We start from the raw sequence: 15,267 nt of genomic DNA, 5'->3' as shown, positions 1-15,267 counted from the left end.
TACTTTTATATAAATCAACTGAAGGTGAAGACAAACAGGAAACAAAAAGCACTTTCTTTGAAACTAAACACAAGTTGCTGTCAATAAGATGTTGAGTCAATAAAATATTTTCTTAAAAATAATAAAAAAGATTATTCTAAAAGGTTTTCTACAAGTTACCAAAAAAGCAATGGAATTTTTTGAACATAAAATAGCCCAAAGGAAATACTTGGACTAATGTAGATTCTGAAAGAGGTAGACACTTTTGCTTAAAAGTATACTTACAACTTGACACCATTTACTCAGTTTACTTTATGAGGTTGAATTTTAAAAATGATCAAATGACATTTTAATTTAAAATTTTTATGATTGGTTAATTTTTTCACTTTTAATGAAATGCTTATTTTAAATACTACTTTATTTTTCTTAATTTTATTTTCTAATTTATACTGGAATGATAGTGTATATTTAATAGTTATCTTTTATAAATTTATATTTTACTTCATGTTATAATTTTAAAATTTAGATCAATATGGATTAAACATCTAGTGTCATTGATTTTTTTTAATTTTATGAAATATCAATACTGTGATTTGATTTAATAACTTTCCCCTCTTTGCTTTGAGATAGTTTTTGTCACTTACACCTATAGATCATTGCCTAATACAGTTCTTATACTCTACCTCTGAGATAGACAAATGAATAAAATTATATGTTCTCAGTTAGGATTTCAATAAAAATATTTTTATAAACATTAGGTTTACGGGACACCTAGGTGGCTCAATTGGTTAAGCGTCTGTCTTCAACTCAGGTCATGATCCCAGGGTACTGGGATCAAGTCCCGCATTGGGCTCCTTGCTCAGCAAGGAGCCTACTTCTCCCTCTGCCTGCCGCTCCCCCTGCTTATGCTCTCTCTCTCTGACAAACAAATAAAATCTCAAAAAAAAAAAAAAGAAATACTAGGTTTCCTGGAAAAATTAACTCAGACTTTATGTTCTCCTTTAAACATTTCTATTGGTGAGAGTTTTTCTGTATAAAGCATAAGCTGAGCTATCTAACCAGGCAAATGATTCTATAGTAATATTCATTCATGTTTTGTTTGAAACCTATTGTGCCCTTTTGTCAAAATTTCCAGGTCATCCTTCTACTTGACAAAATAATTTAACTAGCTTTTAATAGTCACATGTCTATAAGAACCAGAGATAATAATATGACAGGATTCAAGAAAATATTTCTGAATCCAGATAGCTAAATGTTTAGTGGAAATGTTCCAAATTCTGAACGGGATATTTAGAATAGCGAATCGTGTATCTTGTCTACTACACCAGTCATTTATATTTCAAGACCAACTGCTAATACCGAGGTTGAAAACTCAGATTATTTTTCCCCAACAATAACCATAATAGAACAGACTTTGTCCTTCCCCTGAAATGTATAACATTTCTAGGTAATTCCTACCCTGTTCTCTTGCCCCCAGAAGTCAAGAAGCCGTTGGTTGCCCATTTGTGCTGACCTTCATTTTTAAGTCAGCAACCCCAACATGATGATAAAACAAGTGTTAAGTATCCTATTACTAAATAACGAGTGTCTTGAGAGTAGGAAAAGGATAGGTCAAGCTGTCTAGAGATCTGGTTGCTCACCGAAGCCTTGAAATATATCTTTCCTTTCAGAATATCAGGATGTTTTAGAATTCTGGATAAGTTCTATCTTCTCATTTCCAGGACAGAGGAAGAATTAAACATTTTTTATATATGTCTTATGGCTGCACAACTCAAGAAGCAAATTTGGAAATCCATTTGCTTTTCTGTGTAGTATTGCCTTTAGACCCAGAGCAGAGGGGCCTTGCCCTGGGCTCCATGATTTAGAAGAGTGATTCTCCACCAGGCTTAACTTTGCCCTTTAGGAGGCATTTGGAAATGTCCCTAAGACCTATTTAATTACTAGCCCAGCAGTGGTGGGGTGGCTACTAGCATCTAGTGGGTAGACGTTGGGGATGGTGCTAAACATCCTACAGAGCACAAGATAGCCCCACACAGTAAATAATTATCTGGTATAAAATGTCAGTAGTGCCAAGGATGGGAAACCCGGATTTAGAGGGACCACTCTGGCCTTCCTCCCCAGCCATGCCTCACCCCATGGGGCAAGGAGTCTGTCCGCCAAGGAGTTATGGCCCCCTGGAGCCTGGTCCACGATCTATAGCAATGTTTTCAGAGTGTAGTCCCAGACCAGCAGCAGCAGCATCACCTGGGATGTGTTAGAAAGATTGCTTTCGAGGCCCGATCTCAGACTTTGCAAATCAGGGAGTCTGGGGATGGGGCCAACAAGCTTTGTTGTAACAGGCCCTTCAGGTGATTCTGATGAATGTCAAAGTTTGAAAACCACTGTTCCAAGGAGTCCAGAATCCTATATTTGAGCCTAAAAGATATGTTTGTCAAGATGGGAAGATTAGAATACATTTTCTTTAACAACTTGTTAACTTGATTTGTAACATCTAAATATGTAGACATATGGTATGTGGGTCTCCATTTGTACCCTTACTCACAAATGTTTGGCCCCACATATGTTTGGGATGGGTCTGTATCTGTGTCTCAGTTTTCTCAGGCTGTCAAGTGGGGGCACTGGATTAGATTGTTCCTTAATTTCCTTCCCTGTACATGATTTCATTGCTACTATAGAAGCATTTAGTTCTGATTATATTCCCCGCACACACCTTTTTTCCCCCAGTTGGGCTTGTCTTTTTAAAAATTAATTAATTAATTAATTAAAATTCAACTAGACAACAGATACATCATTAGTTTCAGATGTAGAGTTCAAGTGTATAACATCCACTGCTCATCACATCACGCCTACACACACGTTCTTAGGATAGAGGGACTTTAACGCCTAATCAGTGCTAAAATGTTTTTTTTGCTCTTTTGCTCTCTGCCCAACAGGATTTCTTTAATATGATAAAATATGGGAAAAGATAAGTCAAATGCATTACCGATTGTCAAAATTTGAGCAGCTAAGTTCCAGATACTTTTTCATAGCACGATTTACATTATATACATAGTTATAAAAATTAAAAAGCACAGGGCGCCTGGGTGGCTCAGTTGGTTAGGCAACTGCCTGCGGCTTGGGTCATGATCCTGGAGTCCTGGGATCGAGTCCCACATCGGGCTCCCTGCTCGGCGGGGAGTCTGCTTCTCCCTCTGACCCTCCCCCATCTCGTGCTCTCTCTCTCTTTCTCTCTCTCAAATAAATAAATAAAATCTTAAAAAAAATTAAAAAGCACATACACATACATTCTTGATGATAAGTAAATTGGCATTAGTCTTTCAGGGAAAATTCAAACTATTAATCAAAAATTTAAATTTTGATTTGATACTTTTATTTCTAAGAAATTATTTTTATTTCTAGGAAATTGTGCATGGAGGCAAAGATGAATAGTTAGGAGTGTTAACTGCTGCTTTTTTGTTATAATGAAAATTAGAAATAACCTACATGTGCATCAATAGTGGGTTGGCTAAGTAAGTGTATGCACAGCCATATAATAGTAACACTCGGCAGCTATAAAATGAACTGGGCATGTGCTGTTAATGAAGGGGGACCGTGTGGTGTTCAAAGTGTTAGGAGTGGTACTCTGGCCTCAGACCACTGACCATCTACATACTGTGTGACCTTGGGCAAGTTACTTATTCTCTCTTTGCCTCAATTTTTTCATCTCCAAAATAGGGACTAATAATGCCTACTTTCCAACATTGTTGGGAGGATTAAATAAGATAAAATGAGTTTGTCTTTCAGTGCAGTTGACAAATGTCAACTATTATTAGGGAAAGATTTCCAAGATAAATCACTAAATAAAAATATATCAATACAACACAGAACAATGTGTATAGACTAAAAAAAAATGAGTATGTATACATGAATTACAGCTAGAGCTTGGCAAGGATACTCTCAAATGCTATTTTCAGTGGTCATTTCTACACATCTGGGATGGGAAGAATATTTTTTCATTGTATAATTTTATTTTTTCCATATAAAGTATTCTTTTTATAACAAAATTATTTAAAGAAAAAATAAGAAAAAAATGAAATCACACAGATGCTCAGATTCTGTATGATGGCAGAAATAGAACCATATGGATTCACTGATATTTTTTTAATGAGCCATAGCATGGTATTTCTGGTGCTAAAAAATTTATTTTTGTGCATGAGAAGCATTCTAGGGCTTAAGAATTTCATGGAAAATTAATTTTTATAATGACATCCCCCTCTTCTTGATGATGAATTTCTTGTATTTTCCACTTGATATAACTGAGAGATTCAGACTAAATTGCCTTTCTTGTTGGAGGTTAATGAATGAAATGCAGAAACATCCCAGGTGCAATGCTCTGTGGAGACCTTTTTCAGGGCAACTGAAGGTGCCTTGCGGGTTGAAAGACTGAAGTGTCCTTTGACAAGATTTTTCTATCCACCATCGTGCAAATCCTATGCTGAATAGCCCTCCTTGTGCGAGTCCCTTTTGCCCTATAAAAACTTGCCGAAAGAATGACAATTAAACAACAAATCTGAAGCTTATCTTCCTTTGGCTTATGGCCAGTCATATGCCTGGATTTAGGAGGCCCTCAAGTTGATCGACTGCAGAAAGGAGTTCTCAGGATGCAGGTATCAGGAGAAACACTGTCAGTGGTGTTTGTGACCTCTGTCTGACTTTTAGTAGCTTGCCTCTTGCTTACGCCTCCACATACAGAACTTGTGAAATTGACAGAAAGCCAGACTCTCATTTTGGTCAAGGAAAACAAAACTCCTCATTTTGCAGTAGGTTTTGTGAAGTCTTCAATCATCCCACCGTTCATTCAAGTTCCTAAATAAATTCAATCTTGTGGAACTCTTCTTAAAGTGTGGTCAGGGTTCATGCTCTGTTTTAAAATCAAATGATTAGAATCCACTCATTATTAAGGGCTTTGCTTTTTTCCTTTGGCTCTTTACCATCAAGTGTTCTCTTTAGAGGGTTTTCCTCTTTTATAAGTAACAGGATTTGGGGAAGGTTTTGTTCCTTTTGCTTTCTATTATGAGATTACAGTAGGTTTTGTTTGGGGGGGGTACCAAATTACTTTATTTGAAGAATGGTACAAATGAAAGAAGTTAAGTAGATGTTTTGGTACAACTTATAGAAAAGGTAAAGGTAACCCCAACATGCATGCACTGCCTTGGTGACCAGGGAAGTCACCCTTGTGGCTATGGGAAGACAGCCTAAGGCTTAGCTTTCACTATCACTGTTTCCCAAGGTGTGCTTGTCAAAGAGATACTCTGCCATGCCAGATTCGGGAGCCCCCATCTTGCGCAGGTTGGTTTCGTGGTCACCCAATTCTTTGATGGATTTCACCTGCTCATTCAGGTAATGAGTCTCAATGAAGTCACACAAATGGGGGTCACTTTTATCAGTGGCCAGTTTGTGCAGTTCCAGTAGTGACTGATTCACGCTCTTTTCCAAATGTAATGCACACTCCATTGCATTCAGCCCGTTCTCCCAATCATCACGGTCTGGTTTCTTGATATCCTAAAGGAAGATTCGGCCACCTCGTTGGTTCTGCAGCTTCATCAGTTTCTCAGCATGTTCCCTCTCCTCATGAGATTGGTGAAGAAAATATTTGGCAAAGTTCTTCAAAGCCACATCATCGCGGTCAAAGACATGGACAGGTAGACGTAGGAGGCGTAGAGCTCCAGGTTGATCTGGCGGTTGATGGCGGCCTCCGAGTCCTGGTGGTAGTTCTGGCGCACCTGCCAGGGGGACGCGGTCGTCATAGCGGCAGCTGGGAAAAGGCGGCGGCGAGCGGCGGCGGGGGCCTTGGAGCGGTCCGAGGGCGCGACGAAGAGATGGCGGAGAGCTGGCTCTGAACGGCCGGCCCGGGTGGGGGGCGAGCGCCGAGTTCCGTCCAAGCACTGTTGAAGCAGGAAACCGCGGCGACTCTCGGCGGAGACTCGAGATTACAGTAGTTTTTAAATAATCAGCTGAAATGTTCATTTTTCTTAAAATGCCACCGAGTCTAACTTTGCTTCCCTTCCTGTGCCCTCCCCCCCCCTTTTTTTTTGAAATATGGCATCCTGTTATTGGAAAAGAAAGTCACCAAGCCTGCAAACTTGATGTTACTAAAACTTCAGGATTTCCAGGTTCATTTGAACCCTGAGTGCTGTTGCCATTCTTCTCACTTATCTCTTATTTGGGTTGGGGGGACGGGTGTCATAAACAGGTATTTGCACTCATTGACAAGATGGCAAAATCTAGATTATAAGCATATAATGGAATACATGAATAATATGTATTTCTCTTAGGAAATTCTATGTGATGCCTTTTTAAAAATTTTTATTTAAATTCAATTTAGTTGACATATAGTGTATTGTTAGTTTCAGAGGTAGAATTTAGTGATTCATCAGTTGCATATAACACCCAGTACTCATTCCATCAAGTGCCCTCCTTAATGCCCATCACCCAGTTACCCCCTCCTCCCACACACCTCCCCTCCAGCAACCCTTTTTGTTTCCTAGAGTTAAGAGTCTCCTATGGTTTACCTCCCTCTGTTTTTATTTTATTTTATTTTATTTTCCTTCCTTACATTCATTTTCTCACTTAATTTTGATGTGTTTCTCCAAACATTTTCACCAGGGAACAAATCCATATTATACGTGTCACTTTTCTCATCATCATGCACCCCTGCCACCCCCAACTTTCATCGAAGGTGCTCACCTTTTACTTGAAAAGAAAGATAAGAGGCTATCTGATTTGAATTCTCTACCCCCCTCCAACTTCAGCAAAGTACCACTTTCCTTCCAGGTCCGGAGGCAGCCCTCTTCCTTCCTATCTAAATTAATTCTTCCACATTTTCTACCCTGGGGCATTAGGTGATGAAAGTCCAAACAGTTTTCTGCAAATATGGATTGCCTAAAAGAACCAATTATTTCATTTAGAATAGAATATTTTACCCAAAACCTGAATACTTTTGAAACCTAAGGTTTTAAATCTTGGATACAGGGTAACTGTATTTATTTGAATGATTGAATGAGACATTCACAGGAAAGTATTGGTAGAAGTTGAGTAAGAATATAGGTAAAGAGCAAAATAATGTTAACTCCCATCTTTATTTTCCAGAGTTTTTCCTAATTTTTAGTTCATGAGGATTTTGCAGTATGTTGAAAAACATCATTATAATTTTATACTGCCCAAATAGACCCTAAGTGGCCATCAATTTACTTTACTTACTTCTTTACTTTTTACTTTACTTTACTTTACTTTATTTTAAGGTATTGCTGCACTGCAGGATTACACTGGGTAAGAAAAGAGGAGGGAAAAAAAATCCTGGGCTGATAAATTCTTTTACTTTTTGTGATCCTTGCCCAAAGTTGCTCTTGTTTTTTAGGTATTGGAACTTTTACATCATACACATTAGAATTCTAACACCTCACAAAGTTCAAATGCGTGTCAGTGGAGAGAATGATTAAAATTGCTATAACTATTTGGATCTTTATTGCTCTAGTATATTTTTAGTAGCTTCCTCTCTTTTTTTTTTATTTTTTTTAAAGTTTTTTTTTTTTAAAGATTTTATTTATTTATTCATGAGAGACAGAGAGAGAGAGAGAGACAGAGAGAGAGGCAGAGGGAGAAGCAGGCTCCCAAGGAGCAGGGAGCCCGATGCGGGACCCGATCCCAGGACTCCGGGATCATGACCTGAGCTGAAGGCAGACGCCCAACCATCTGAGCCACCCAGGCGCCCAGTAGCTTCCTCTCTTGCTGATCATATTCCATGCCAAATTTCTAATACAAATCCCCCTCTTGAAATATTGACTTATAATGTAATGCTTCTTTTTGAAAGACAGTGAGTGCTAAGGAATGATATTGTCTGGTCAAAGATCATTGTGCTTTGAATATGTCATTGTTATTTGTCCTTATATTAGAGAACCATCTGTGACCGAATTGGTACAGGAACAGGAGCAAGACCAGCTGTGGTTGACATTACACTCCAGCTGGGAGAGCCTCAATGGGACCACTTTGCATGAACTGTTGGTAAAAGGGTAAGACCGCTTGCACAAGAGCTGTGTAGAGTGGATTATGGAGCAAGAGTCTATCATCAGGGACCTTCTCCTACTTCTAATTTAAGATAACCCAAATTTATCACATCAATAAAGAACGTCCATAGAATGGTGATTGGCCTTTATATTTCAACATTGTTTGGTTTTATCTCTTCTTTCTAGACATAAATTATTTTTTCTCTTGCTAATTACATGTTTCTTTAATGATGATTACAGCAACTATCATGGGGAAGGAAGAGGAACTTAGGTTCTAATTTTGGAGTTTTTTTCACATCCTATTCAAAGTAAATTCTCATATCTGCAGTTTGTACAGATTCTACATATAACTAGTTAACAGGGAATGGAAGTAATGAGAACTGATCAAACTTGGACAGTCTGAGGAAAAAAAATTGACACAAAATGAAATTATAATCAAGTAGCCTTGAAAATATACTTCTGAAAATTTTCCCTAAACAATCATGGCATCTTGAACAAGGCTGTCTCCCTTGTCTATGGCTGCGGGTATGGGGATATGGAGGAAATTGAAGGAATTAACATTTATTTAGTGGTTATTACATTATAGGGTCATAGCTACAGAATATTTAAATAACTTGATCAAAACTCACAGCCCACAGTGGCCTCTCAACTCAAACCAAGTTAATCTGACTCCAAAGCTTTTCATAAGTGCTAGAGAAACCACTTAAGAATTTCAAAGAAATCGAAAGGTAGGCCATTTCTCTTTAAAATTTCTTGAAAATTTCCCCAGAGACCGAACTCTGCAGCCAAATTTCTGAAGAACTTCCTTCAAAACAATGACCTGAATCTTTCAACAGAGTGATTTTTCCCCCCAAATTGCAAATGACAGAAAAGCCCTTTCAGGTTTAATACATACACACATATGTACACATATGCATACATTCAATTGTAAATTGGGAGTTGGTAGAACTGGTTCTATTTCCGGCTTACTAACTAGGTTTGTGATCTTATATAACCACAATTTCCTATAAAATAAAATTGGTACAGATAGTCTTTGCTGTTTTTTCATATTTCTACAAGTTGTGATTTTGGGATCTAACCAATTAACAACTGAATATTGAGTATCTCTTCTCTGGCAGGTTCAGTGCCAGGTTGTGAGGAGATGTAGGAGTGAATGAGGGGAACAAAGGCCCTCATTCCAAGGAACCTATGCTATATAGGTGGACAGAGAGACTATAAGCCAGTAAACAAAAGGAATTTCAGATATTTGGAAATACTACAAAGAAATTAAGAATAACAAGATAGAGAGTAAGAAGGAGATAGGGAGATGGGACTTTAGGTTGTGGGAAGGCAAAAAGCAGGCATGTTTTTCTGTATTATATAATTTATTGATACAAATAATTACGCATGCCCCCATGCAGATTTAACAAGAAATGAAAACACAATAAATCCTCAAAAAGGAAAGTGGACATGACATATTTAGGGATTTTTTTTTTCTGAGAAATCTGATTCTAAGCACATCACAGTATTTTTGACAGGCCCAAAGTGTCTTTTGTTTTTTAATTTATACTATGAATAAATGCTATGGTTGGAAGAGAACTTTGTGATTGAAATTTAATGTACCCTAAAGCAAGTTCTCTTGTGCAGCCACATTGATAGATGTTTAAACATGGCCCATGTACTTACCTTTAAAGGTTAACTATGATTTTTAGAAAGGTCTTTCTTTCCTGAACTTACTTTCTGTTAAGTTCTACTGACTGGTTCTGATCCCACCACCTAGAGTTACATGGAATAAATTTAACCCCCCTTCTTCCTGTCAGCCAATCGTAGATCCACATTTTAATATCACAGGTCTCATCAAGATTTTTTTCCAGTCTAAAAAATTTAGTCCCTTTATCTGTTCTCTAACTTTTTGAAGTAATATTTTATTTCTCTCAAACTATTTGCAACTTCTTTTGGACAGCCACACTTCCTCTGTAAGCATAAAAATCTGACATGCTCCTTCCTCACCAAAGATTCTAAGAAGTAGCCCAGTTCCCTTGCCTTCCTCTGCCTACTTTGAAAATCATGGTTTGAGTCAATATTCTGGGTGGTGCCACAAGCCAAGATGATGTGGGAAACTTTGCTAACAGTAGTTTCTTTCCCCACCCATGTGAAATTATGTTATGATGATATTAAATAAGCTTAAAAAAAAAGGTACATATCCTCCATATACCCTTGTTTCCAAGGTGATATTTGACAACAGCCCTGCCTCAAGAATTTCTGCATGAATTTCTGTTACTCAAAGAATGTGACCTCTGGGAATGGTTGAACCTATATCTTGCTTTTCACTGGTGAAGTGTTTGAAATGAATGAAAAATATGTAACTTAACATTATGCCATTTTATGTTTCCAAATCTAGGCAGGCTTGTCATAGCAGAAGTAAGATTTCTCTTCTGTGTACTAAACAAGGTGAGAGCATTAGTGGTGTGGCAATGAAATAGGATCTTAATTTAACTGGGTTGGCTCAGGGGAAGAACAGTACTTTGCACTTAACAGCAAAGACCTAAGTATCTTGCTGGGTTTAGCGGTGAATCACACGCTGTCTTTCCTGCTCCTCGGTAGACTGCGGGCGTCGCCCTGCTGCCCGAATGAACAAGAGGATCCTTGGGGGTCGGACAAGTCGCCCTGGAAGGTGGCCATGGCAGTGTTCCCTGCAGAGTGAACCCAGTGGACACATTTGTGGCTGTGTCCTCATTGCCAAGAAGTGGGTCCTGACAGTTGCCCACTGCTTCGAAGGGTAAGCTGCACTTTGTTCTTTGGCTTTGCCTGGATTTGATCATTTTGTCCCTTGGGCGTTCTTAGTGGCATATGTCATTCTGTGAAGCCACTTCAGTGCAAAAGCCACAGTTGATCTACTTCCTTTATCTGCTTAAGTTTTTTTACTCTTGATGTTGTCATCCTATGTAGGTGCTAATCATTTATTGGAAATGGATGTATATTGCTTATGAATTTTTTCCTAAAGAGGGAGAAAGAGGAAGAAGTTTAGGAGGTTGACTGTCCAGCTAGCATTAGTCTCTTTGCTAGCCCTCTTAAATACATCGAATACACCTGAGGTTCAACAAAGAGGACTGATGTATACTACAGGAAGGTGAGGGTACTGGAGGGACTAGGGAGGACTTTGAGAAGGAGAGTTAAAGGTACCACAATATGTGTATAAGGATTCTCCACAGAATGAGAGACCGATGAGAGAGGAGGGGTGAATTTATTTTAAGAAATGATCTCACATGATTGTGAGGGTTGCTGGTGAGTCCAAAATCTAATGGTGTAGATCAGCAGCCTAGAGACTCAGGGAGAGTTGCAGTTGGGGTCCAAAGGCAATGTACTGGCAGAATTTCTTCTTGCTCAGGAGAGGTTAGTCTTTGTTCTCTTCAGGTCTCCAATATATGGGATGAGGATAATTATATTATGGAGGGTAATCTGCTTTATTCAAAATCCACCAATTTAAATGTTAATCTAGCCCCAAAAACACCTTCACAGAAGCATCTAGAATAATGTTTGACCAAATATTTGGGTGCCATGGCACAGCCACACTGGCATATAAAATTAATCATTACAATATGCCTAAAGGGAGCAGAAAAATAAGGCAACGGGCAAATCTACCCTAAATTGACAACCATCACTGTAGAAGGTCCTCTCCCGTTCCATCCATCTGTTGTGTATTTTAGGAACAAAAAACCCCCAAGCCCAACAGTTACAATAACAAACACACACAAAAAATCCCAAACATTTAGTATGTTCACACAAGATTCTGGGGGTCAGACATTTGGACATGACATAGCTGGTGCAGTTTGTCTCTGATCAGCAATGTCTGGGGCCTCAGCTGGAAGATTCTAAGGCTGAGGGCTGGAACCATCGGAAGTCAGGCAGTCAGTGCTGCCTGTTGGCTGGGGCCTTAGTACATCATGGTGGCTGGCTCCCCCTAGAACCAGCTTCTCCAAAAGGGAGACCTAGCCTCCAAAGACATACATGGTGCCTCTCCTGTATGATTGGTCAGAGCCCTCACAAGCCCCACCCAGATCCAAAGCGAAGAAACAAAGAACTCTACTCTCAGTAGGAGGAGGATTTGAGGACAAGGTTTTAAAAACCACCATACCACTTTTCCCCCCTGTTTTTTAAAAATAATTTTACTTTACTTAAAGTAAAATTAAATATTAAATAATAGCAAAAATTCAAAACGAAATAATTCATAGTTCTATCACCTAACTCAATTGTTTTCATTTGATCAGGTTAAGTTCTAGAAAAAAAATGCAATTTCTTTCTTTTTTTTTTTTTCCTATTGTTTTATTTTTAGCTTTGCCACTTACTGTGTCACCATGGGTCAATTCATTAACTTCTCTGGGCCACAGTTTCTTCACTTGTGACATGAGGGAAATAACAGTCCCCACCTCACAGGGTTGGTGTGGGCAGTAAGTGAAATAGTCTTGTGCAAAGCCTTGGGAACCATGCCTGACACTGATCAGTGAACTCTCAAAGGTCAGCTTTTCTTTTAAAAAATTACTGCCAAAAATACGCATTCTACCTTTCCCCTTTTCATTACGGCATGAGTATTTTTGCATTTTGCTGGCAGTATTTTTATCTTCTTCCATACTCTACTTTCTCATCCTCCTCACAGGAACCCCTGTTTCAGCCTAGCCGATGTTCTTTCTCAGCTATAAACACATACACTTTTCACAGGGTGCTACTGTTTGCTTTTACAACTTGGAATCACAATCTGTGCTTTTGTTTGTTGTTTTTCTCATACCACAATATATCATGGACCTCCCTCTAGGTCAATGGATGTAGCTCTAGCTCTTTTTCAAAACTAAATGATATTCCCTTATCTACATTTACCATAACTTTTTCTATTACTCCCCAGATGATGGACATTCAGGTTAGCTCCCATTTGCTACCATCTTAATAATACTGTAATACATCTTCTCAAACAAAGCTACTCACCTCCTTGTCTTCTTGCTTCTATAGACTAGAGTCCCAGCATGTATACTTAGCTCTGCATGGGGGTTCCAGAGATGAATACGTGTTTCCCTCCTTGGAGTGCTAACCTAGGAAGGAGGCAGGCACTGAAACAAGTAATTAGAATATAATGCAATAAGTGATTATAAAATGGAAATGTGTATATCCAGTAGATTGTTCTTTTTGGGAAAATAAAATATAAAAAATTAAACCAGAACCCCCTTTTGAGAAGTTTTAATGTGTTAAGATCAAAAATGATTGGGAGAGTCTGTGTAGTGTGTCGGGAAATACACGACAATGTTATTGCTTTGGAAGGGGCCAGATGTTTCCAGATGTCTTTTCCAGTTCTGATTTATAACTCCGTGATAAGCAGAGATGACACTATCAAGAGTACATTCATCAAAACACCTAATTTAGGATTACCTAAATAAATCCAGCAGTTCTTTAAGGGAATAATACTCTTTAGGTGTTAAGCCAGATTCATACGCCACTTCTGTCATTTCCGTATGTGGTATCCAATCTTCCTGTTTCACTGATAGCTCCGTAAAATTAACAAGAAACCTTGCAGTAGAGAAGAAATATGTGTTTACAATTAAGGAAATGGATATTATATCAAAGGTCTTGGTGAAATTTCATGGAACACTAAACTTAACAGGACTGTCGAGAGGGACCTGGACTGTCCATAAAAAGCTAGAAATTGCCCAATGTCAAATAAGCCTTTGCTTGAATGTGTGCTAATAATGGATTCCATGTTACAATCTCTCCAGTGGCCCGCAAGCTTTGAGAACTTCTAATTGTAAGCCTTATTCTCTACTGAAGCCATCAACTGCTGCAATTAATGGGATTCACTTCATATTGTGAATTCCATACTTTGGCAAGGCCCAGTGTGACCCTCTGTAGGTCTTCTCAAGCTTGTCTCTTTTAATTATATTGGTTTAAAAAAAAAAAAAAAAGGACAAGTTCGTTTTGCTCTTTTATGGAGAAGTATTTAAAAATCCCAAACGAAAATTAAAAACATATGAGATACTAAGCTGATCAGACCAAGTCCCATATGCCCTAATCACAACTCAGCTTTAACACTTCTGAGGAAGACAGACTTTGACTTTCAGGGGTAATTTAACAAGGAATTTTCTGCCTTCTTCAGCCTCTGAGAGTCTTAAGGCTGAACTTCCTAGGCTGGCCCACAAGTAGTCATTGTCAGAAGCATCTAATTCCACTCTAGGAAACACACATGAAAAATGATCACCTCCCTATATGAACATAACCCTTAACCCTGCCATGTCACCCATGCCGTGATTTCTCCCAATCAGCTCTTCTCTGCAACAGGACTGCAGTTGCTGGTCTGCATGTGTCCCCCAATGATTTCAGTCCCCCCATCTCCTCCTCGTGCTCCAAGCTCATCACGTCAGTCCTCCTGAACAGCTCCCTCTCTCATTCTCCACAGAACAAAATCACTGTTCTTGCCCAGCTGTCCTGGTCTAGCAGTCTGCTAGTGCACTCAGAAAAGGAATTGAAAGGCTTAGTCTGTTTTTTATTAAAAGTTAAATCATGATGTGTCCTCATGATTCCTGCTTTACCTCTAGGTGCTTATGAACTGTGCTGGTAATTCACAATGTGTTTTTCCATTCCATCAACTTAAGCGATTTGATCCATTCCCGTCAGTAATAGTGTCCCCTAAAGCAGAAATTCTCCATTTTGGATCCATACCTCCCCTGGGGTGCTATTTTCCAGCAGCATTGGACAGTAAGCAAATGTGGCTTTAAAAAGTCTTTGGTGACAATGACCTGACTCCATGCTTGCCACTGTACTGCCTCGTATGGAGATATTCTCTCTCCTCCTCTCTCCAGTGGAAAATATCTGGGTTTAGCATGTGGCCAGAAGTTGGCTTAAAATATGTGTCAAACCTCATAGTTTCTGGGGCTCACAGAAACTGGGATCTCCTCCCCTTTTAAGCTTTGTAGTTACTTACGTGTTTCTTCTAGTCATGCAACTACCTACCAAGTACTCTGCATCTGCACCTGAACAGCTAACAATTGCTGAAGAATATCACACACCCTGACAGCTAACAGCTCACATAAAATGTATGATGGTGAATCTCGAGTGAGCATCCAACAATGTAGGACACTTCCAATATACCTCCACAGCAGAGTCACTTTTCTACCCTCAGAGACAACTGTCTGACATCTCCTCTCTCCCCAAATCCTCTCATCCTCCATTGGTCTCACCTCATACTTCATGGAGAAAAGAGACACCATCATGTATTTCACCTTGTGTT

The 15,267-nt window shown here is 38.9% G+C and overlaps 1 protein-coding gene and 1 pseudogene across 9 annotated transcripts in view; one reads left to right on the top strand and one right to left on the bottom strand.

Annotated features, from left to right (window-relative positions):
• The window catches only part of CORIN (corin, serine peptidase), a 239,852-nt gene that overhangs the window by 210,976 nt on the left and 13,609 nt on the right, over positions 1-15,267 (top strand). For 8 of the 9 annotated variants that reach the window (XM_073891620.1, XM_025887485.2, XM_073891618.1 and 5 more), the window contains 3 exons: positions 7,911-8,027; positions 10,402-10,451; positions 10,605-10,779. In XM_073891620.1, the coding sequence (XP_073747721.1) occupies positions 7,911-8,027; positions 10,402-10,451; positions 10,605-10,779 (342 nt within the window). The remainder of the gene's footprint in view (positions 1-7,910; positions 8,028-10,401; positions 10,452-10,604; positions 10,780-15,267) is intronic. The other variant, XM_073891619.1, reaches the window with a different exon arrangement.
• On the bottom strand, positions 5,061-5,780 carry LOC112835828 (ferritin heavy chain pseudogene; annotated as a pseudogene).

The sequence above is a fragment of the Callorhinus ursinus genome, unplaced genomic scaffold (genome assembly GCF_003265705.2).
Source record: "Callorhinus ursinus isolate GAN/ISIS: 27379988/994484 unplaced genomic scaffold, GSC_fseal_2.0 scaffold4, whole genome shotgun sequence".
NCBI lineage: Eukaryota > Metazoa > Chordata > Mammalia > Carnivora > Otariidae > Callorhinus > Callorhinus ursinus.
The sequence above is the reverse complement of the archived record's forward strand: the minus strand, read 5'-3'. Positions and strand labels throughout refer to the sequence as shown.